General features: G+C 39.9%; 2 protein-coding genes across 2 annotated transcripts; both read right to left on the reverse strand.

The window, feature by feature from the left end:
- Positions 1 to 709: 709 nt before the first annotated feature.
- Positions 710 to 17,893, reverse strand: gnai3 (guanine nucleotide binding protein (G protein), alpha inhibiting activity polypeptide 3). Its single transcript, XM_053317166.1, has 9 exons — positions 17,370 to 17,893; positions 9,691 to 9,733; positions 9,039 to 9,180; positions 8,775 to 8,932; positions 6,865 to 6,993; positions 5,472 to 5,601; positions 5,199 to 5,352; positions 3,536 to 3,743; positions 710 to 1,821 (listed from the first exon to the last, which is right to left on the reverse strand). Exons 1-8 carry the CDS (start codon positions 17,485 to 17,487, stop codon positions 3,553 to 3,555), a joined length of 1,065 nt encoding a protein of 354 aa, XP_053173141.1. The 5' UTR covers positions 17,488 to 17,893; the 3' UTR covers positions 710 to 1,821; positions 3,536 to 3,552.
- Positions 17,894 to 22,756: 4,863 nt separating this feature from the next.
- gpr61 (G protein-coupled receptor 61) lies at positions 22,757 to 24,175 on the reverse strand. The gene has a single exon (XM_053317946.1). It carries the CDS (start codon positions 24,173 to 24,175, stop codon positions 22,757 to 22,759), a length of 1,419 nt encoding a protein of 472 aa, XP_053173921.1.
- Between the last annotated feature and the right edge of the window lie 262 nt (positions 24,176 to 24,437).

A 24,437-nucleotide genomic window follows, 5' to 3' on the forward strand; every position in this document is an offset into this window, starting at 1 on the left:
CTCTCAACCAATCTGCAGCCAAAAATACACAGTCCCCAAATGGACAATTTATTCCTGTTTGAAAGATTCTTGCTAAAAAGGTCAGTACCCAGCCATTTCAGGAAATGACTTACCCCTTTTAAAAGATAAACCTATATATTTGTGACTTTCTTTTAAGATTTCACTAAACATGCACAAAATGAGGATTGTAGGCTCAAAGGTTTTGTTGTGTTTGATAATCTGTCTCCACATACTCCCGTGTTGACTTGTAGATTGATTATAGTGATGTATTCAATAAACGTCCATGAAGTGATATACTACAGAGGCAACACATAAGGTACAGTAAGTCAGTAAGGCCATATTGGTGAGCTGTGGTGTGTTCAGCAGCTGGGCCCTCAGGTTAAACACATAGATGTATTGCTTTAGTCTAAAGCTTTTCCCCATTTATGTTACCTCCTTCCCTGTACTGTTTGAGTGAGACTTTCTTTTTTTGTTAAGTTTTTTTCTGGCATGGACACCTTTATTTGGCAGTAGAGACAGGAAATTGGGGAGAGAGAGGGGGGTTTGACATGCAAAAAGGTCTGCCAGCTGGGACTCAAACCGGGGCCTGCTGCATATATGGCATGAGCTCTTAACCACTTGACCACCTGCGCGCCCATGAGTGAGACTTGAGATCTGTTTATAAATCCTCATGGTGGACTTCAACTGATTGGTGCTGCTTGTGGTGAGATTTTGGTCTGGCATTTAAAAACAGGACAAAGAGGAGACAGCTTTGTGCCATCATTTAATGACATTAAAGTGAACCAATACAAATGCAGAGATTTAAAGTGGTGTGTAAATACCAGGCTACCAGGCCTTCTCTGTGTAGGAAGTGACTGATCTAACCCAAACTGAGCTCCACTACAGTATATACAGTATCCACAACAGACCTCCTTAGCTACAGCCAAAGGACACAAATACAACCTCTGGCTAAATCAAGCTATTATCATAGTTTTCATGTGTGTGTTTTTGTTTCTTCACTAGTATCCATAGGATTAAAAAAAGTAACTTGGGGAAAAAAGGGAGGCCTCTATATTGAAAGTGAATAATATTAGTCATATTTAAACTCCAATGGAAAGAAAAGAAATCTGGATATCCCTTCACAAAAAACTGATTTGCAGTGATGTCTCATAAGTATAAAAATATTGTTCAATCAATACAAGATGGTGTAGTTAAAATGAAAATAACTATGTAGACAGCTGTGCTGCTAACTAATCCCAGACCCGACAGGTTATATACATCAAAACTGCTCACACACACAATGCTTTTCTATACATAAGTTACGGCATTCACACATTCAGAAGTGGAAATACTATATAATCGCAGCTCAAAATGAAAATAGAATAAAACAAATGCAAATGTTCAGTAAAAGCAATGCAGTACAGTCTTACAGCTATGAGAAGATGCAACACAAAAGTGAACTGAATTTACATAACAGCTGTTAAACTGTGAGATGCAGAAATGGATTTGATGAACAGGCAGTCTCCTTTGGTCCTTGTGCATATGGCAGACAAATTTATAAATGTGTCAGCTGGATTTGAGAGACATCAGAGGGGCTTCATCTGCCAGACCCTCAGGTGCAAATCTCAAGACTCCCTCACTAATTACTTCCTCTCAATATGCTCTGCATTGTGAAATCTATTAAGACAAAAGTGATCATGGTAGCAAGTCCCCAAATTGTGGAATTTATTGGTCCTGCACGCAGCATGGCCACCTGCTCAGCCCTTAGTAACACCTACTTTCCAATTCGCCCTCTGCAGACAACACGTGCTGGCCCAGAAGTCCCTATTCTCCTCCTGACACCTGCAAGGACAAGATAATGATCATTAACACCAAGCTTTAAATCATTTTTACTATCACTATAACCTTCTAGTGACTATGTGAAATTTCTTAGTTCAGATGAGATCTTCTGATATCGGTGTGACTGACATAAGTCCATCAAGGTTCAACACACAGTTCTCTGCCTGCCTGCCATTATTGTTGATGTTTTTCATGTATTTGCACTGAACTGCTTCCCAGCCTTTTCTTTTATGTCAGGGGAGTAAAGATTACTGATGTCTGTGCCACAAATACAAATGTCTGAGCAACAGTTTGTTTTAGTTAAAAATATGTGTATTCACATGGGGAAAGCCTGTTGGGGACATTGGCTTGAGGGTGTAGGGGGAGTGTATGGAGTGAATGTGAGCTATTATTGTTGGAGTAAAGGGTGCATGGGAGTTTTGTTATATATGTTCTTTTTATTCTTGTGCTGTTGTTCAAACTGTTCTTATCAAGTCGGTTGTTATTTTCTACACTGTCTCTCTATCAATAATATAAAAACAAATACCGTTGGTGACAGGATATAATTAACTTGCAAAAGGCATGTCCATGAAGAAAAAGCCCTGACAATGTAATTCATAAATGACATTTTTTTTAAAAATAAAAAAATAATTCTAATAGTGTAAAAAATGTCACCGTCACCGGAGTAACAATGTTCTCATCTATTTTATCATCTGTGCAGCTAGGATAATTCAGTCTCAGTTTTTCAGGCTCAGGTTGATATTTTAACCACAATTTTTATGCGTAAGATTTGAGCTGATTGCTAATATTAGCATGTTAAGACTCACACAGTAACATAAATATGCTGATTTTTTTGCCTATGTGCTGATGTTTAGTATTTGAATTTTAGTGTGTTGACTTGTTAGCATACTGTTAAGCATGTATCTGCACACTTTCATATCTCTGCCTTCTATGAGCCTACTTTATTATACTACTACTAGTACTAATCTAATACTAGTAGCATAGTAGTACTATTTAGTAAGAACTTTGTTTGTATATTAATACGTTTTTAGTATATAAAACTAATTTTTGACCAGTAATTGAGTATTTTAGGTGCCCACCAGCTCAGCCCATCAGATAAGTTTGTGTGGAGCCAGGAGTCACAATACTCAGTCATTAGTGTTTGAAGTATCCTGTCATGACTTGAAGCACGGGGGAGAGTGAGAACTAGATAGTGTCTGGACCAAATTCAACATGATTGATTTCATTTTAGACTATGTGCCATACTGTATCAATGATGACAGTACCAGAATAATTTAAAAATACAGGTGATAAAATATGACTTGAATAAAAATGACAGGTATCATCTCTTAGATATTTATATTCTAATTTTTATTAATCACTTCTTTATTGATCTTATGGTCAGTTTTTTGTTGTATCATGATATTTGTGTCATGATTATATACATAAGCAACAAGCATGGCTTAAAGTTAAAATAATAACTTATAATAACGTAATAAAATATAACTAATAACGGTTGGTTTAATGTGGTCTAATGTGGTTTAGTTCGAACAACAGGAATAACTTTTGTAGTAGTGGTTTGGTTACAAATGATCAGCTCTACAACTAATCATGGTAATATGTTAAGTTAATAAGAAGATGATTAACATAACAAACTTGTTTCATCATCTGAGGGACTGAGGGAGCTCTCTGTGGTTATGAATTAACTGCAGTGCAGGTGAAAGTTGAAAGTGCTGACCTGCAGGGCCTGGAGATTTAGTACAGCCCGATTTCCCTCAGGTTGATCTTTATTATGACGTCGGTGACTGCATCAAACACAAACTGCACATTCTTGGTGTCTGTGGCACAAGTGAAGTGGGTGTAGATCTCCTTGGTGTCCTTTCGTTTATTTAAGTCTTCGAACTGGCACTGAATGTAAGCTGCTGTCTCCTCATACGAGTGCCCGCCTGCAGTACAAAGAAGGTCAGTTATAGAAAGTGGTTGGTTATGATTTACATCCCTTGTGTCTCTGATCTATAAATAGATGCAACTGTCACAACCATTATAGACATCAGAACAGCTTCAGTTAATAAAACTGACAGGGAAAAATGTGCTACAGTAAACTGTTTAGAGTTAAACTTCCCATGATGGTAAGTTAGGCTGCACCGGGTTTACTGTGCAGAGAAAATGGTATGATTATAAACAGGAAAGTGAATCCTACAGTATCTGCAAACAATGGGCCACGTTCACAGACAAATATGTGCTTAAACTGTGAGTATGAACATTTTAAGCACACATCCAGGATTCATCAATATGTTCTTACCTCAATTTGTTTTTACTCTGTGAACAAAATTAGAACTGCCTTAGGCCACAAATCATAAACGTTGCAGATTCTTAAAAAATGATCTGGTCAATAATTATTCACAACTGTATATATTAGAACCACACTTATTTAAAATATGATTGATTTAAAAGTGTGAAATTGCTAATAATACACAATTTTGTTACTAATTTTAAAATAATAGCTATGACATTGTAATCCATAAATCATCATCATAAATGTAATACAATTATTAATATATTAAAAATGTCCTGTTCCCACTTTTAGATGACAATAGCTTATATATGGGAATTTCTATATTGGAATGTGACATTGATTAATTTCCCCCATCAGATTTTGACTGTGATATATGCAGCAGCCTGTTCAGGTCAGAGAGTGGCGCTTTGCTTTCGCCACATCACGGCCTGTTGTGGACAGAAACAAAACAAGGTGCACACCTGGCGCAGATTTAATTAGATCCACGGATCTACACATTGACCATTTTTTTATTTTGTTACAGACGTACTGCGTGTTAGTGGTGCAACACTGCCGAATCAGCCTTTTCTGGCTTCTACTTCTACTAGTTTTTCTACATTTTTACCATCACAGTCCTCTTTGCAATGAGTGAGCTTTCCCTTGTTTTCAGAAATGGGGGCATGGTAGTATGCTAATTACCAAAAGCAGGCATGTGCCTATCAATTTAGAATGATTCTGATTCACTAATCCACTTATGTTGTGAGAGCATAAGGAACATTTTTACACACATGCCACAGGCCTTATATGAGTCATAACATTCTTGATAATCCTAATTTAATAAATCAAGAGCATAATTCTACTATCCAGGAGGTCAATACAGCAGACGGACAAATAAATATTTCCTATAACCAAAAACAAGAAAAACTAAGCTGATAATAACTTATAAATAAAGTGATAATACACACGTTTCCTTAAAAGTGTTTTCAAGTCTTTGCTGCTCTGAATAAGTGACAGGTGCAACAGAGGAAAGCAAAACTGAATAAAAATGAGAAAACTTCTGCCAGAATATTTGTTAGTTTATGACGTTTCCGTCTGTTGGATAAGTTTGTCATGGTGTTTGTCTCACCGGTGTACTCGGGGTAGCAGATTGTGAGCGGACTCTTGCTGATCTTCTCCTCAAACAAGTCCTTCTTGTTGAGGAAGAGGATGATGGAGGTTTGTGTGAACCACTTGTTGTTGCAGATGGAGTCAAAAAGCTTCATGCTCTCATGCATCCGGTTCTGAGGAAAGAGTAGATGCCAAGTTATCCATGACTTTAATCTCACTCTTCAACAGAAAACATCAAATCTAGTATCTCTGATATATTTAGATTCACAAAGCAGAACAAAAGCAAACTTACCATCTCCTCATCCTCAGCCAAGACGAGGTCGTAGTCGCTGAGAGCTACGCAGAAAATAATAGATGTGACTCCCTCAAAACAATGAATCCACTTCTTCCTCTCCGAGCGCTGACCCCCGACATCAAACATTCTGGAGACAGACACAAAGTTTCATTTTAATGTCATTTAATTTTAGAGTTTTATTAGAATGAGCGCCCTCTTAAAATCCAGGGCAAAAGCGCACACACACACACACACACACACACACACACACACACACACACACACACACAAATGCACACAGCAGGCCGCTGACCTCACTCTGTAATCTCATGTTTGTGTCTGCTGCCTCTAACTCCACCTGAGACCCTCTGAGGCTAAATGAATCTATACTGAGCTGTTTAACCGACACACAGATGAAGTGACAGAACGCTGTGTGCTTCAACCCCAATTCAGTGATTACACATTGCCAGATCCTCGAATGTGTTTTTTTATGGGGTTACAAAGGCAGTTCAGGGAGGCTATTACAGTTAATGTTTCACCAATATTTATAAGTACAGGAGCCAGACAAAATAATGTAAAAGGACTGAAGCAATGTAATTACATTAACTGCTACAGGGGGTTGGGTCATATTAGGCTGAATGCCAGTCAGCAGCATTTGTCGGTTACAAAACAGGTTCAGAAAATCAGCACTTTGATGTGCAATTTTTTAAAGCAACATGGGATAACTAACAGAGCTGCAGAGAAGTCAAGTCAGCTGTGACCTGGCAGCAGGTGCATCAGTCCAAAAACAAACAAACAAAAGAAAAAAATGTAATATGATGAAGCAAAATGTTATGACAGTTTATTGTAAACACAGATTAAATGCATGAGATTTACAACATGGACAACAGGGATTTATTTCCCGTCCTTCCAATCAGCATTTCGTTTCCTTCTCAGAGTGTGTTTATGATGATCATCAGCTGTTAGATAACGCAAATATGAATAAATGCTTGCATTGCACAACACTTTTTTCTATGTTGAGTGATTGCTGACAAGAGACAGACTGTTCCTTTATATTTCCAAGACAGATTTGTCTGAAGACATCTTAAAGGCCTGGAGAACTAAACCCTTCTTTTCACAAGACAAAAAGACAAAAAAAGAAAAAAGAAACATTTTGTGCAGCAGAATTTCTTGCTTCTTGTTTCCTATCTCAGCAACAATCTCACATCTTGCAACCCTTTGAGGGATCCCAACTGCCAGTTTGGGAAACACTGTGTTAAGTCTATAATGAGGATGTATCACTGTTGACCAATACAGTAAACCAGCTCAGGCTCTGACTGCCAGTAAAGCTTAATAAGTTCTTTTTATTGCACAGACAACACACCTGAGGCCAGGGCGCCTTTATGAGCAGGTATACTACAGCTGTACTAACTTGAAGTAGAGATTTTTGAAGGTGAAGTGAGTTTCCACGATGCCGGTGGTCTTCACACGTGTACGCAGCACGTCCTGCTGAGTCGGGATGTAGTTCGGCTGGCAGATCCTGTCCAAGTCATTCAGGTAGCTGAAAGACAGGAAACATAAGTTTAAGAAAATGATCCCAAATCCAATGTACATATCATAGTATGATTTTAATAAACAGAATCTACAGTCCAGTCAGCTCCCAGCACAAGTTATCCAGGGGCCAACCAGGCTTTTAATACACTGAAAAGTCACAATGCAGCAAAGTGACAACCTGTTCTTTTGAACAATATTTCTTGTGAAGTGGTGAGCTTGTTCTGCACACAGACATCCGAGTACTCCACAGAATGATACTAAATATGGGCTCATATTTTGGTGGATGATAAACACTGGCTCCTTGTGGGTTGAGTAAAAACAGGACTAGTAGTGTGGACAAAGTGCACTGAGAGCCACGACAGCTCGGCTGTTTTCAAAACAAAGCGCATGTCCTTCACACTGAGCTACTTTCTCTCAGGGCAAATGTGATATAAATGCTACAGAAACAGAAAACCAGGAACTTTATCCGCATCTGATCGGTAATACAAGACTGGACTATATTTAGCTCAAATGGCTTTGTTTGCATTTTTTCACTTAACTCCATCAGACAGTTTTACGTCGTGATCACTATCACAATAAACTGAAACCATTTAGTCAAATGAAGTGATATCTACGCAGCTGTAAGTGGACAGAGACACTCTCCAGCTGTCAGTTTATCCTTAGTCTTTCTCCCTTTTCAGGAATGCAATCATCTATACAAGCTGACACAAGACCTTGACGAACAAGACACGTCTTGCCCCTCCTTTTGTGCTCCACTGGAAATATTACAGACACTGCTCTTACTAACAGTTATTATTCTGCTTGTGATGAAGTAAACACGATTACAACAAATGTCTTGCGCAGTCCAAGCTTGACGATATGTTGATGCAATTTCAAACTTCACTGTAAGTCATCAAAGTAGTTTCACTTCTGTTAGGAATTTTCAGAAAGTGAGATGAATGAGTTAAGAATGAAACCTTCTCTTGGAGGAGTCAAAATAAACTGCTATGCTTTTTTTCTTGGATCCCTGCACTTAAAGAATAGGTTCACATCAAGCATATCTTACGTAATATTCACATGCCTAAACAGTATGTACACTGTGATTTACTGGTCTCTATAATCATTCCTCCAGTCCATACTGGCTGTGACAAACCCACAGTCCTATTATCTTAGTCCTTCATTCTCATTATTACAAATTACCCTCTTTGTGATTCCCTGGACAGAGTTTCCTTGCGTAGCTGCAAGGCAGGGAGGGCAACACAAAGTGGGAATTTTTTTGGTAACTTTATGCCTTTCTTAGAGAGTTGACAGGAAATAAGGACAGAGAGGTGGGGAACGAGGGGAGACTCTTGATGGACAAATCTAAGATATCTGATATTTCTCAATATCAGATATTAAATAAGCAATTCTGAAAGTCCTTAGCTGGGCAACAGATCCACACATTAAAGTATTTCACAGGAAATTGTGTTATTGGAACCAGTATTTCCACTATAATTTCCAAAATAACATCAAATATCCATTCATTCGGAAATCAATTGAGGGCCATTTGAACTTTAAGGTGAAATTTTTAACATAATGAGGACTGTAGATTTTTTGCTTCATCACTTATATTAGAACATCACTAGGAAGAGACCACTATGAATGGCACATTTGCAGCAACTGATATCTTTCAATGTACATATGGGAAAATGAGTATTGTTTCTAAGATCATTTTGAAAAAGATCCACAGTAATCTGTAAATTGACCAACAATTGCCACTTTGTTAAGTTTGCGGGTGTCTGTTTGTAAAGAAGTAAATAAGGTCCTCACTATGCAGCGGAGTCGTTGAGTTGATACTCTCGCGATCGATCAAAGCAGGCCTGAACACCACCATCGCTCCACAGCCTCTGAATCACACTGGTCAGCTCTGCCGACAGCACCCCTTCCTCCGCTGAGCTCGCCAGGGCAAACAACTGGCGAGCATCATCCTGGAAACAAACACAATCATTTGTCATGTCAAACAACTTCCTGTAGTCATTCATTTCTTGACGCATACTGAACAACAACAATTCTGTTCTGTGAAAATTAGCTTACCGCCCGTGTAGGATCCCCAAAATCTATCTTTAACCGTCCCATTGCCCTGATGATGGCCATGATGGACTGGATGGTGTTGCTGTACACCACCACCTTGTACTGTTTGCACTCCTCTTCTGAGTAGCCATCTTCATGAATGATTCTGACAAAGGAAACAAAGTCCAAACAGGCTTTTAGAGTTAAGATAAATATGAAAGTGTGAACGATGGCTTTAATAAATGTGGGACAAATTACAGATTTGCTAAATTCTTCATGCAACACTGTCATTAGTGCTGGAATTTGAGCTTCAGTGAGCATGCAGCAGGCCTAATGTGGGAAATGGGGGAGTCTATTCAAGTCCTGCCAGGCTGTGACTGGCCTCTGCCGCCTTTGTTTAACATGTTGTGTAAAAGGGAGCTTCCTCCTCTGCCTGAGTGGAGCGAAATGAGGCTCCTACTCTGCTTCTACAGCATTTCCACAAAGATGAACCCTGTTTGTGATTACAGCTTTCCCTGCACTATTAACCTCTGACAACAAGACTGCAACTGAAAAGGGGAAGGAGGGAGTGGGACTGTGTTTCGTCAAATGAATACAAAAATAGGGTCAACGTTTCTTACAGGATGTTTGATATGATGCCATGTGTGCTGTTATCAGAACAGAGTTACACACTTACTTCATCTGCTTTACTATTGTGCTTTTCCCAGATTCCCCAGCACCTGAAAAAGATGGACAATCGTTATATACTTCATTGTCATGAAAACTCATTTCTTGTTGCCCTTAGGAAGACACATGGACATCAGTGTCATGTGGATGGATCATTTACTGTAACAACCCAATAATGTAACAGCGTATACAGTATCACAGCCTAAAGCGCAGAATCACAGAGAGCATCGTGGGAAATAGTCTCTTTAGGAAGTGAGGGCTTTAAATCTTTCTCAATAGTGTGCATCTGTCACAAAAAGATGAACTGGTGACTGGCACAAATGTTATGAGGAGGATTGCAATAATAAGTAGGAAAATGACTTCACACAAGGAACATTTACAGTATTTCTACACCAATCAGCCAAACAGGAAACAGTTGTCATGCTGCTGGCTGAGCTTGTGTTTTTCCAGAGACAATCCCAAATATCATGCTGTTCTGGGCGTTAGAGAGTACGGAGGGCATACAAACACCAAAAATGATCTAAAGAGTCTGTCAGCAATCTGAAGCCAACCCAACAAAAAAACAAACACATTAACTGGCTCTTCACCCTAAACCCAACCCAACTTTTTCCAGATTCATCATGTCAAATATGTGTATTTGTGCTAATTGTAGATCTTGTACAGATCTAAAATTACCAATAAAACAACCTTGATGTCCTTCTGTGACTCCTCATTGATCAGAGAGGTTCTTCTCTTTCATATCATAATAAGTCGCTACAGCAGTGACATTGGTGTGTGTGCTGCAGATTGTGTTCTTTGTAATTTCATGGTACATTTACTGTAGGTAAATACTGTACTTCTTGGTATATTAATTCATAATGCAAAGATGATTAATTCACCTTGTTTGCTTTTTGAGGTGTCAACAGATGAGTAGATCTACCTATGGAGGAAGTGCTTTTTGGGCTGCAGTACCATTGTTGGTCTCTGTTGGTTTTGGCAACAAGGGTGACTGGCTGTACTGCTTTAAGCCCTTTTAAAAGGTCTCAGGTCCAGGTCTATAGTAACATTCTTCAACTCAGCTAGAATATGTTAGCATGATTTACACTTCAAATAATTTAAAAGTTTCTACCGGGCAAGGCAGTGCCGCAATTTGGCTGCGGCACAGTTTTGCTCCATCCTCTGCACAGCACACACACAGGGAGCATTTCAGAGCATTTCAGAAGCGTGCAATCCACCATTCAAATTAAGTTGTACTGTTAATAGAGTAATTATGGCAGCTCAATGTGATTTTGTTAACTCCTTGTTTTTTGTACTTCTACTGATGGCCAGTAGGCTACGTAGTTAAATGGTCTCTTTATTTGTCTGTTTTATTCGTGTTTGTTACTGAATCAAGAGTCTGCACAGGTTGTTTCATTTTGATTCATTTTGAAAGTTGAATGTAAGTTTTATGCAGATCGTGTGTCTGGCACGATCTGCTCTGAGGGGCTTTATGGACTTCCTTAGTTCAGCCTCTATCTGAAACAGGCCGTATTAGCTCTTTAAGGCCGCTTCCCAAATGAGCCCATTCTGTTCTGATTGGTTAGGTCCTAGAAGCTGCCCATTGATCCCCAGCTATGTAAACAAACATTAGCAATAAGATTGAACTTCTTTTTCTCATTGTCTACTCAAAATGTCTACTTCTCAAATACATCTGTACATGTTCATGCCCAAATCCGGTCTGAAATATGCAAGTGGACAATGTGGACAACCGTTGTTTGTTTGTTTGTTTGTTTGTTTGTTTGGGGGGAAAAGTAAACAATCTTATGAAGACAAAGTCAAGGTTCCATTGCAGAAGAAGTGTTCAGGGCAGATTGAAGCCATGGCTTTCACATACATTCATCAAATGTTTTGGACCTTTAACACAGACATTCAACATCATACATTACAACAGTATAAATATAACAGAAAATCACAAAATTCCCATTTCACAGATGATCAATGATTGGATGCATACTCCAGCCAGATGTATCACTGCATGGTTTTGAGCTCAGTTCTCAGTGGTGGTGGGCCTGCTTTGCCCGTGTGCTGCCCATTCACTTGCCCTGGAGTCAGCAATTTTTCATTGCTGGAGTTTAATTAAACAGGCGTGAAAGCATGTGTGCGAATCAAACATTTGGTGTCAAGCTCAGACAACCGGTGAGAAATTATTTCCATAAACATCTGGGTTGAGTTTACACTGGCAGCAGAACCTTCTTTTGCTCAATATAATCACAGTAATTATCAGCAACCACAGAATGAAGAAGTTTTTAAAGCGCTGGAATTTGAAATATGGATGGCAGCTTTTTTCTTAAAACAGCCAGAAAGTAAAGTCTCAATGGATGAATATTTTAAAACACGGATAAACTTTGTCTTAATATTGTTGTTCCCCCAAAATGTGGCGAAGCACATTCCCGCTGCCAGTCAGGAATCCTTTCAGAACAGATGAATTTTGTCAAGGAAGCTTACAGTAGAGTAATATGTTCGGACGGACGGCCGGCCAACAAGAATTAAATCCATGAATTCTTTGGTTAAGCTGTCACCAGCAAAAGAGATTTACGCCCGCTCACGCAGACAGGGAGGAGAGGACAAATTGTGTTGATCCCTCTCCTCAGTTCTGTCAGTCACCAATTGTCTCATTCACAGCATTTTTTGGCTGATTATCAACGGTGGCCTCCCGCCAGCTCACAAACCAACCTTACACAGGCATTCAAAGAGTCGTCCAAACCCATGTGGGAGTCAGACTCCAAACCAAGCCTCATTTAATAAGAATTTCAAATGCAGATTTTTTATGAATCACTATTTGTGGTTGAACAGGAGACCATTTTCATTGAAAGGGTGGGCTGGCTCTCCAGCTTTGTGGTTTGCTATAAAGAACAGCACCAGAACTCCTCTTTGTTTTTCCCCTATAACTCTCTTGTCCCGGCACAGACAGGGAGTACAGGGCACTGCCTGGAAAAATCGCTTCCCCTTCGACTCTGTGGTCAGAACTAGAAAATGAGTGTTTCCATGCAACTAGATTTTAGCCTGCATTGTAGTGTTGCACCATCACACGTATCAGCCTGAAGTTAATCCTCACAGAGTAGTTAGCTGATGGTGGGATTCATCCATATCCTCATAACAATTTCTATGTGACTTCATGTGAAATCTATTTCAAGTTTCACTTCCCAGCGCTCAACCACCTAAAATATCTAGTCTTCCACACCACAATCTATGAACAGAACAGTGGAAACTGGAGACTGATAAAAATCACCACATACTTGTGGGTACTAGCAACTCTTCAATGCTCAAAGTAAGCTTACTGGCAAGGTTTTGTTCTGACATATCATCTAGATCAAGGTCCAAGAGAAAACACTACCAACAGAAAGGAAAACCTGCTGATGGGAAAGCAACCCTCTATTGTAAGAATCATGACTCCATCAGGAAAATGATCTAGAACACAAATGACAAAGAAAATAAGCAGCAAAACTGTGAAAGAAGAAATAAATCCATCCCATATCCCATAGAAATTTGCAGAGTATTGAAATCATGTTAGTCTTGGTCCATAACTATAAGTGTCATTATACTGTAGTTCCTGTTATGGTGATCACTGTTGAGATATAAATCATTTTAAAGTGAGATTTCTGTAAAAATCATTTTAAATTTCTCAACATAAAAGAAAATTTATCTCAGGGGCTGATTTACTGTAACACTTTACACTCTATATCAAATAAAGGCTGTATGGTGTTAATAATGCTGGTAATGATAATAATAATGCTGAGACTTATAATCAGCAAATGAATTTCTCCATTTGACACAGCATGACTGATTGATTTAATAACTACAACTCAGACGTAATAAACATATTCCACTGTGAGGAAGTGAGCCTGTCATGGAGATTTTTCACGATCATTTAAGATGATGCAGCTTGTTCATGCGCAGCCCACTGTGCGTCATATCCCAGCAGACATTGTTCGGATGACGTTGTGTCCACGGTAAAAAAGGGTTCCAACTGGATCAAGAAAAAGCAACGTGCTTTTGATACGCAAATCATGAAACTCAAGTCAAAATGGAGGTGTGCACATTTGTGGAATACAGACATGAATGTGTAAGTGTCAATTTATCCTTCTAATGAGTAATTGGTCACAGGTTGTCATCCTTTCCATGTTCAATAAAGATTAAAGATCCACCAAGATCTGACTCCAAAACACATCAAATACTGCTCAAGGTTTCACTGCGCAACAAGTCCTGCGTGTACTGATGGTTTCACTTCATTTCACTTCCTCAGATAGAATGATTAATTTCATGAAGTTCATGGTTCTCAAATTATATCTACAGTAGTGTCATGTTTCTGTCTAATCAGATTGGGTGAGATTATGTTACAGAACACAATGAAAACCTCTGAGTGAGGACTGCACGTACTTTTCATCAGTCTTTTACATCTCTACATACAGCAGTTCAGCAGCAGCAGATGTCTGTTTATCTTCACCATTTCATTTTCAGAGAGGAACGTTTATGCATTCTGCATTTTGTATAAAAAAAGCAACCCCTCAGTCACAAGGTCAACGGCAGTGAACATGCGTGACAACGCTGCATGAGTACAATCAGCTTCTATAGTTCACACTTTTTCATCTTGGCTGCAACAAATAGCAGAAGTTGCACAAACCTTTTGTGATTTTTTATGTTTTTTAAATTCTTTTGTGCCTTTTCTTTTTGTGATTTTTAACATTGTGGAATGAACCATTCAACAAGTATTTTCAGCCTTTTCTTGGAGTAATGAGGGAGGGAAAGTAGAATTTCCACCAATAATGATAATTCAGGTTTCAGTCTTGACAAAATGCTAGTGGCTTGTAGACCACCATGATTAAACTTCAACTGTCAGCTATGAAAGCTGGTATGTGTTCACAAATTCATGAGGTGACAACATGTAAAGGCTGTATTAAGCACAGCAGTACTTTGATGCTAAGCAGGTATAATGTTCACCAGCCAGTCAGCACTAAAAAACAAACTACAGCTGCGGCTGATGGGAATGGCATTAATCTAGCAGGTGTTAAGTCATGAAGTCAAGTAGAGCTGCAATGATTAGTTGATTACTAATGATTAAGTGCTAACTATTTGATAATTAATCAAACTATCTGGGTCATTTTGGGGCATTTCCAATTCTCTGATTCCAGCTTCTCAAATGTGAACATTTTCTGGTTTATTTAGTCTTCTGTGATAGTAAAATAAATATCTTTGGATTTTGGATTGTAGGTCAGGACAAAAGAAATTTGTGAAGCTTAGGCTTTTGGGAAACAGTGATTGATATTTTTCACCATTATCTGACATTTGATTGACCGAACGACTGATTGATTAATTAAGAAAATAATTGTTGCAGCCCTAAAGTAAATGTATTATAATTCATTATTAGGCAACCATACAGCACAGTAGCTTTTATGGTCCATCCAACAGGCACATTTCAGTCGTTTCAGTCGTGAGTCAAAGTGGTGAGCTGACTGACATCGCCCTCCCTACAACAGGAAGTAGTCTCATGTTCTCATGTAATGTTGATTCCCCCCCCCCATTTACCATTCATCACAGACTTCAATTTCTGGCCTATCAAGGTTTCAAGAAGCTAACAGACTTTCATCTCTTTGGTCGACTCTCCGTTAGTGTAGTTTGTGTCCAAATCACAGCAAATTTTGTTTTCGGGTGTATGGGCATGCAAAAGTTATCAGAGTAGGACATTTTCAAAAGTTTTGATAACTGTTGTTCACTGTTGGTGCTCTGACACTTGTGATATGACACTTTTGAAGCTCACACAGCTTTCTCTCACGCAGCAGCTCTACTGTGAGGAAGTTCTCTGACATCACAAACTGGAACTGGTCCAGTGTGAACATTTTAATGAGGCTTTGTGCTGTCCTGGGATTTTGTTCCAGAAATGTTTCATTATAGAGTCAATGTTGTGTAAACAAAATGGATTTAGAGTTTAACTTCTTTTAGAAAGCTAGTTCAGGACATGTCCGCTTCGAGGATCCTGCTAATGTGCAGAGAGTGTAAAAATGTTGAGTGCTGCTAAACTCGGGGCATTTAATCCCTCTGGCACGTCTGTGCAGTCCACACCCGGAGTGTCAGTACCAGTGTGTGTGTGTCAGTTTACAGGTTGGCAACGAATATCAGTCAGTGGTCAGCACTAGAATGAAAGAGTGCTGAAATTTGCACACTTAGTGCATGACACCCACCAGGAAGTAACTTTTTTTGTTCCAGCAAAACTGAACCTGAAATTTACTGTAATAACCAATGCTTCAAATAAAGGCGCACAAACTCTAAAACCTGAAAACTGGAAAACTTTCTTTGAATATCCTTATAGTAGAAGCAATCGTTAATTTATTGATAAGCTGATAATTCATTCATAAAAATATTGTTGTCATTTTTCAAAAATCATTGCTGCTTTTCTTTTACTTATGTAGTGGCAAACTGAATGTCTTGTTGGGTCAACTTGGGCTTTTGCACTATTTTCTAACTTTGTATTTGAACAATTCATGATTACAACAGAAGATAATCATTACATTAATCAACCATGAAACATCAGTCAAGCTGTATCATGATGAATATCATGTTGAGGGACAGTAAGAGCTAGAAATACTCCCTTGCAGTTGTATGCCTCCATCAACCAGTCAAGTTGCAGTTTACATCATTCCATGCATTTACATTTGTTTGGCTAATAAATTGGATTCTGATCTAAAAAATAACCACAGTTTCAGGGTGGAATCCAATATTAGTGTCACTAATTCAGTATCTGACCAAATGTGAAATATGGTCACAGTCTCCCCTTCTGTTCCTGAGTCATGGCGTTGAATAATGGCCAGAACATTTCTTTTGTATAACATTACGATGTCCCAAATGAAGTTGACCTTTGACTTTCTGGTCATAAACTGTCATCACTTCATTATTTCATCCTATGAGACCTTCGCGTGAAGCTTTGTCATAATTAGCATATGAATTCTTGAGTAATGGCAAAAATTCTGTTTTGTGAGGTCACAGTAATGTTGACCTTTGACCACCAAAATTGAATCCATTGATCAGTGAGTCCAAGTTGACATTTGTGCCAAATATAATGAAATTCCCTCCAGGCATTCCTGAGATATCACATTTCCCAGAATGGGACGGACAACCCCAAAACATGGCTGTCACTGACACTGAGGCATAAAAATCACACATAAATGGAAGTGTAAATGAAATATCCCATCAGCTAACAGCCTACTGACACAATCAACTCAAACACAGATACTGCAGCAGCATTTGTTTCTAATTTCTTAGTGTTGACCCAGGACAGTCTGACCAGGGGCAGCATTTCCCTGCTGCTGTCAGGTTTAAGCACTGAGGTGAAACAGGCCTGCAGGAGTTGCAACGTGCTCATTGACAAGTGACAACACTTGTCAACAAACCGTCTCCTCTGAACTGAGCTACTTTCTACCTTTCAACAACTCATACCTGATAGAAAAGCACTAAGTCTGCAGTTGCCTTCTCACCAACATCTGGTTTACCTCTGCAAGTTCTGTCAGCTGAGAAATGATGAGCCACAGCTGCATAAAACCAACAGAGAGAGGAGGGGACTATCGAAGACTATCGATGTTGTGAGAAAGTCAAAAGTATACAAATCCTGGTGATGATAAAAACTGATTTAATTCATGTAAAAAAGAAGAAGAAAAAAAGAACCAGTAACATGATTCCTACCGAGTAAAAGCAGTTTCACTTCTCTGGAGGACTTATCTCTGTCTTCTCGCAGGTTTTTGTCAATCATTTTACTCCTTTCCACTGCCGCTTTGTCCTCGGCGCTGATCGTGCAGCCCATGTTTGCCTTCGAACAACTTTTTAGTGTCGGATCGAGGTTTCAGGAGCTCATGAGTTGAAGTGAAGCGCCGTCAGATAGCTCTCGGGTCGGTGTGAGCTGAAGTTTCCCAGCCGGGGAGAAAGGCGTTGGCAGTGGAGGCTCGTTTGTCCCACTAACCCCAGTCTGATGCTGAACTCACACTGCTCCAGTCCAGCACTCCTGCTACCCAGGTGGTTCAAGTCTGTGTGTATGCGGAAAAATCTCCACAAATTGATGTTTTTAAAAATGTATTTTATTTAATTTATCCGCAGGTAAAAGAACAAAAGCGCAAAAAGAAGAAAAACAAACTGTTTTCTATAAATTGTTTAGACAATCAGGCGTTTTAATCCAGCATTTCTAGAGAAAATGCTCAGTAATAATCACCGGATTTTCCCCATGAGACTGGCCGCTGCTGCGCAGTCGCGCGTTCATCCAGCAGCTGATCCAGCTGCAAACCAAGAAAACGGCACTGGAAAAGGAAAATTGATACGCGCACAGGCCTGATGGGAAATGTAGTCGATTCTAAACTGACCAGATATATGATTTCTGTCTGTGTAGCTTAAATGTTTCTCAGATGCGTGAATAAACCGACATATCACGTTAAGCCTCCGTGAACTGACTTATTATGTAGTTTTAAACGAACTAAAGACACTTGTGCATAAGTGCTCCGCAGTAAAGATTTAGCCTATTCACAGCAGCAGGCTCTGATTTAAATTGTGTTAGAGCACCCCCAGTGGACCCACAAAGCAACTGCATGTGTCAATAAAATACATTCAGTCTTCAAGATTGCTAATGACAAAATGTAAAGCCACAGACGTCAAGTCCATAGGTCAAATTGAATTATATTTGTGCCGTTTTAATCCTGTTTGGTTCCTGTATTTTTTTATTTAAAATATAAATTATATCGGATTAGGGGCAGCCTCAAGGTGGGTGAATCATAATTTTCAGTCGATCATAATTTGGAGCAATATGAGCAAAATCAATTACGTTTTCCAGTAATTGTATTCATTCATTTGAATGGTAAAAAGTAAGTAAGAGGTTACTTACTTACTTATTTATTTTGCTGTACTTGGTTAGTAATATATTAGAATGTAAACTCTGTAGGTAAAAAGGAATTCTATAAACATAATTGAACATGTAATTTTAAGTTTTGTTTGGATAGTTTACCAACAGGGAACTCTTGACCAACTCTCTAGTCTTGCATTTTAACATTATTATATTGTCATGTGTCAGGCATTGTGCATTGTTTTGATGTTCATTCAGCAGGTGTGGCTACTGTACCTTCTACACCTGGCAAACATGTCTAAGTAGTTTAGTGTATTATTTGTACAATTGATGCATCATATTATACATAAGTTATGTAAATTATTAAGTATTTCAATACTTGTGGTGTAGATTTAGAAGACCAATTCCATGACTTAGGAAGTTACTTACAACTTGGATTGATATTAGTGACTGGTTCATAAATTAATTATCTATATCAGAAACCCTTGAAGGTCCCTAGTCGTCACTTTGACACCCCAGTATATACAACAATATATATCTTTGCTCCTTTTGCCTGAACAGCTCCTGCTCCTCCTGCTATCCATACCCCTCATCATTGTTATCAGCACAGGTTACCAAGGCAACAGCTGAGTTCAGAACAGTCAGGATTTGGAAGTAAGTGAGAAATTCATGTCATTTAGTTCATCTTTGATCCAGCAAGTGAGAGTTTCCACCGCAGACACCCTACTCACAGATAAACATGTCTTCTTGTTTGTTGGTAGCTCAGTTGCTGCTCTGACAACCACAAACCTCTCAAATGATACCCAGCTGTCGGTTTTAGGTGTTTATTAGGGACTGAATTAATGTGTTGCACACACACAGTGGCCCTATAAAGTGACAAGATCTGTCCTTGAGCTCTTTCACTGGGTTTGTTGTAGCCTGTTGCAAAGGTCAGGCTGTTTGAACTGTTCCTCTGCACTGTAGGAGGCACCCTCCAGAGCTCAACATAAAAGCTATGAGTCACTCTGTCCGTTGGGGAGCAGCAAAGGAGAGGCTAAGAAAATAAGGACAATCTGGGAATAGAGGATGAGCCTTGGGTGATGATGGTGGAATGAATCTGTGTTTGGATGGTTTTGGTGAAAGAAAAAAACAAACAACTGCAACTACATGCCAAAACTGAAACAGCCTTCAGATGTGCATTACATCCTGGAAATACTGAAAAGGCAATAAGGGGCATTTTCCTGCTATTCATTTGCAAAAATTATATATATAATAGTCTTTAAATCTTTCTCTTTGCTCAATTGTCTCAGAGAAAGAAGTAGATTTAAGATTAGTTTAGAAATCAATAAAGAGTAATGACCTGAATTAATCTCCTTAGTGCACTCCTCACTCATAAGGGTCCTCAGTGTTTTCGGCATTCAGCGTGTGAGTTGGGGTCTTATTTACATCATATGGTAAAAGTTTAGCAGGAGTCAGGTCATTGTGAGGTGGGTGTGTGCTTATGGAGCATTACACTGTCGCTCACAACATCCCACCCCAATGATGAGCCTGACTTGCTCCAAATGTCACTCCTCTTTGATCCTGTTCTTAGTGCCTCATTTCAACTCTGTGACTCTGCACCCCCTGCCTTCATCACACAAACACACACACACACACACACACACACACACATACACACAAAAGGACTCACACAAAGGAGCAGAGAGAGAGAGAGAGAGAGAGAGAGAGAGAGAGAGAGAGAGAGAGAGAGAGAGATGTGGATGTAATTATTGATCAGAAATGTCTGTAACTAAGACAGCAACCACCACACTGGAGTTAATCTTCTTGCTGTCTTTAATCATTTCAACTGACGGGTGACCAATACACAGGGAAATCTTAACAAGAGGAAAACAATACAAACAGTCTTTTCAGCTCAGGAACAAAAGAGATACAGAGAGGACAATGAGAGTATTGACTGTATTGATAATTTACAGTGAACAAAAAAAAAAAAAAAAAACAGAAAAAGTAGCAAACAATGTCCAGGGAATATGATCTGACATTCACCTTCAGAACAGCTTATTGGCAGATGGTGGCAGAAATAGAGCTTGAAGCATTTAATCAGATTGGTTGGGGCAATTTTGCTGCTACGGTAACAGAAATCCAGCTGATTGAGTAGTACATTGATGCACTCTCAAATTAAGGGGCTTTGTAATAACCCCAGACTGTGTGAAATATCACTGAATTTATTACAACATTATACAAAGAGGAGACAATCAATTACGCTCAATGAGGAAGATCTCAGATTATCTTGTTCCTGTACGCTGGTGTAATAAATCAAGGCAGTTTTATGTCATTTTGTCACATAGAATTGTAAAATAATGAATCATATGATACTGTATTTTGTAGTTTTCACACTACTGCTAGTAACAAATGATAAAGATGTACAAGAATATTTAGGATTATGGCAGTGATTTTTGCCTTGTGCTTACTGTTCTTGGTTTTATTTGGGCCCTTGCCTTACTGCACCATCTTTTGATGCAAAAGAAACATTTTAAAACAAGACAACATGACAACTCCAGTTGAAAAACAGCCAGCAACAAAGTCACTTTACAAGAAAATGAAGAACATTATGTTTCCCCCTGACAAAGGGACCTTTTTTTGTTCTGACTCCCAGCAAAATATGAACCTTCCCTGCGCTCCTTGTGTTGAGTGTCTTGTGATCATGCCAACAGTCCAGTATGAGGCAGTCCAAAATAGATGAAGGCAGCAAGAGAGAGTGAGTATAAAAAGAGACAAAAAAATGTTTAGTAAGAGATTTGTGCCGTGTAATTTTCTTTGGAACATTTGTCACTGCTTGTGTGACTTGTGCAAACTGTATTCCACCTGAGATCAGAGAAAGTATCGCCAGTGTCTTCCATTTGTCGCTAAATGCAGCCAAAGGCAAAGCTTGCCATGTGTAAGCATTGTCACACCTGTGTGCTGTGTAGCCATAACAAGCCTGGTTGTTTATAGCACAAACACGAGAGCACTCACACTGCTCCTCTGTTTACCTGTAAGCAGCACAGACATCACAGGGCAATGGGGACTGCTTGCAAATTCTAAATCTATCCATAGAGAGCCTTATTCCAACAGTTTTAATGTGCTGTAGCTGATGTTTTTACATAGCTTAATCCTTAACACTGTCACTGTCATACAATTAAACCACTTACAATGTTTGTCTTTGAGCAGATGGGGGTGAAATCACGAGTCTACCAATGTGAGATGATTTTGGTGAGGAGGTGATAATCACAAGACTAAGAACAGATAAACATGATAATAATGTTCCTGGAAAATGGTTAAAAATACACTGGTGTGTCAGCCTGTTTATTATAAATACCACCAGCAGCACCAGCTGTGAAATGATCCTATTGAAACACAATGAATATTTTAAACGGAAAGATTTTTTTTGATTGGCTCTCAAAATGAACTTCTTCCTATTGAGGGGAACAACAACATTATTTGCATTCATTTCTTGGTCACATGAGGAGGTGTGAGTGGAATAAATACACTCTGAAACAGCTACAATAACTGACAAACTTTAATTTGTTAGTTTTTCTTCCTTTTCTACACTTTAATAACACTTCGGTGGTGATGAACTAATAAAACACCTGTCTGGCCATAGAGTCAGTTTGAACAACTGATTGTCAAGGGGCTTTTTCAAGTATTAAATAACAAAAACAAACTAGGGAACATTTCTCCCAAAACCTGAATAAGGAAATTGCAGCTGAAAGTAAAGTATGTTGGATGTAATAGTGACAATGTGTCATGAAAAACTTTCTTCAGTCTAGATTAGTTTTGCTGGCTCATAGTTTTTCATAAACTGTGAAAACTGCATTCCCCACAAAGTTTCAGCACATCTTTATGTGTATGTGATGTTTGTCACTTCACTGAACTGTGAGTAACACAACAAGGGTTAAGCGTCCATCTGCTGACATCACACAGAAAACAGCCTGGCTCACAGTATGGCACAGTATGGCTCTCAAAACATGCAATTCTGCAGCGGCATGACCGTCAGGGATATGAATGAGATAATGCACACGATATAATCAGCTCTTTTTCTGAAAAGCTACATAACTTAAATTCTTCAAAGAAGACACCATGTTTTGCAGTTCACCAGATTTTTAGCTGAAAAGCACTGTTGTAGCGTGAACAAGGAATGTATTAGTTCAACTAATTTTAGAAAATATGAATAAAACTAATATATTAATTGGATTATTAGATGGCAAAAGAGACAGTACATGGGAGACGGCTACAGCTCTGGTACAGTTTTGCAGCAGTTCTCTGATACATGTAGCTCATTGTTCAGCTGTTGCCGCTGTATGAACTCTGAGGTTTCCTCAAGGATCTGCCCTGGGATGTGGAAGTCAGCTGGCGTGTTCTGCTGAACAGCTGATTCCTGAAGGCCCTCAGTTTCTGGCTCCTCTGGGCTTGCTCTGCTGTGAGAGTTGCAGGGATCCAGATTGCATCCAGTGCCCTGAAGGAACTGCAAAAAGTTCTCCTCAATTGAGGCCTCACGGCTGGGCAGCTGCTCCCCTTCACTGGGCCCAGCCCGCTTGAAGAGGCAGGTCAGGTGGCGACCCAGCTCCTCACGAATCTGCCGGTTCAGGCAGCCATAGAAGAAGGGGTTGGAGGTGAAGCAGAAATAGCCAATCCATGTGACCACGTCCTCCAGCTGGGCCAGTGAAGCAGGGGAGGTAGACACCACAGCTGAGTAGAGATGGAAAGAGAAATATGGCAACCAGCAGCAGAGGAACTGGCCTCCCACTGCCATCAGGACTACTGCGGCCTTCCCGCCACTGAATGTCCTTTGAGGTGTAGTGCGGGCACCAGTTCCTCCAAGGCTGGCTGCCATGGTGGAGTGGCTACTGATGGACTCAGACCGCTGTCGCGGTGTGTCCATCCAAGTGGGGAGGGGGCCATGGTGCATGGCTGCTATTCGGGCCACTTTGAACATGTTGCAGTAGACCACCAGAATGATCAACACGGGACACAGAAAATAGATGAATGTAAAGAAGACCATGAAAAGCAGGCGTGTGGTCCAGCCTCCTGTCCAATGGAGGGAGCAGTGTCTCTGACCAGGAATGAGCACTGACGGAGTCCCCAGAGTCTGGTTACCCTGGAGCAGCCATCCCAGGAGAGGCAGCACTGACATGACAATAGCTTTAATCCAGACCATCACCAGTACCATCACCACCACGCCCACTGTCATCTTCACCTCGTGGCGCATGGGATGGATGATGTAATAGTAGCGCTCCACATTGATGGCACATATGGTGAGGATGGCAGCACTAACTAGACACACACTCAAGCAGAGGTAGCTCCGACACAGCGCCTCATCCACCAGGAATCGGTCTGACAGCATCCCCAGAGGCATCAACACCAGTGCTGCTAGCAGGTCCACCAGACAGAGGTGGAACACGAAGGCAAATTTGCGCAGCTGTGGTGTTTTGGTGATGACAATCATTACGGCCAAGTTTCCAACCACTGCCAGCATGTCCATGATGAGCATAGCACATAGTGCTAAGGACTGGTTCAGATTGATCCCCCCTTGGATGCTGGGGATGGGTGAGGTCACGTTGGAGGCATTCGTTTGCAGTGAGAGTGGGAGTGAGGAGAGGACAGAGAGAGAAGTGTTCCAGGAGGGGCTCGTTGTGTCAGGACGCTCCATGAGAGGATGGGATAAGGAGGAGAGAGTCCGCTGAATTTCACGGGCCCATCACCCATCCTCCCCTGTCGTAGGGTGTCACTGAGAAGCTCAGATGGTGGTGTCTGCCATGGCAGATGAAGCGGGACAGGCCCTGACCCTGTAGACTTTAGCCTGGAGCTCTAACGGTTATCGCAGGAGGTTTCAGTTCCTTGAAGATGGAGTAATTTTTATCTCGTACACTTTCCAATATGAACTTCAACTGGAAAAATCTGAAAGAAAACGA

The sequence above is a fragment of the Scomber japonicus genome, chromosome 4, assembly GCF_027409825.1.
Source record: "Scomber japonicus isolate fScoJap1 chromosome 4, fScoJap1.pri, whole genome shotgun sequence".
Classification (NCBI taxonomy): domain Eukaryota; kingdom Metazoa; phylum Chordata; class Actinopteri; order Scombriformes; family Scombridae; genus Scomber; species Scomber japonicus.

Bases quoted from the DNA above. Each gene is read 5' to 3' on its own strand.
- gnai3 (XM_053317166.1), bottom strand. From the start codon at position 17,487: ATGGGCTGCACGATCAGCGCCGAGGACAAAGCGGCAGTGGAAAGGAGT. The intron at 6,994-8,774 runs GTGAGGACCTTA...CCTGTCTTTCAG, and splicing joins CTCAACGACTCCGCTGCATA to CTACCTGAATGACTTGGACA. The intron at 5,602-6,864 runs GTTAGTACAGCT...GTCTGTCTCCAG, and splicing joins TTCAAAAATCTCTACTTCAA to AATGTTTGATGTCGGGGGTC.
- gpr61 (XM_053317946.1), bottom strand. From the start codon at position 24,175: ATGGAGCGTCCTGACACAACGAGCCCCTCCTGGAACACTTCTCTCTCT.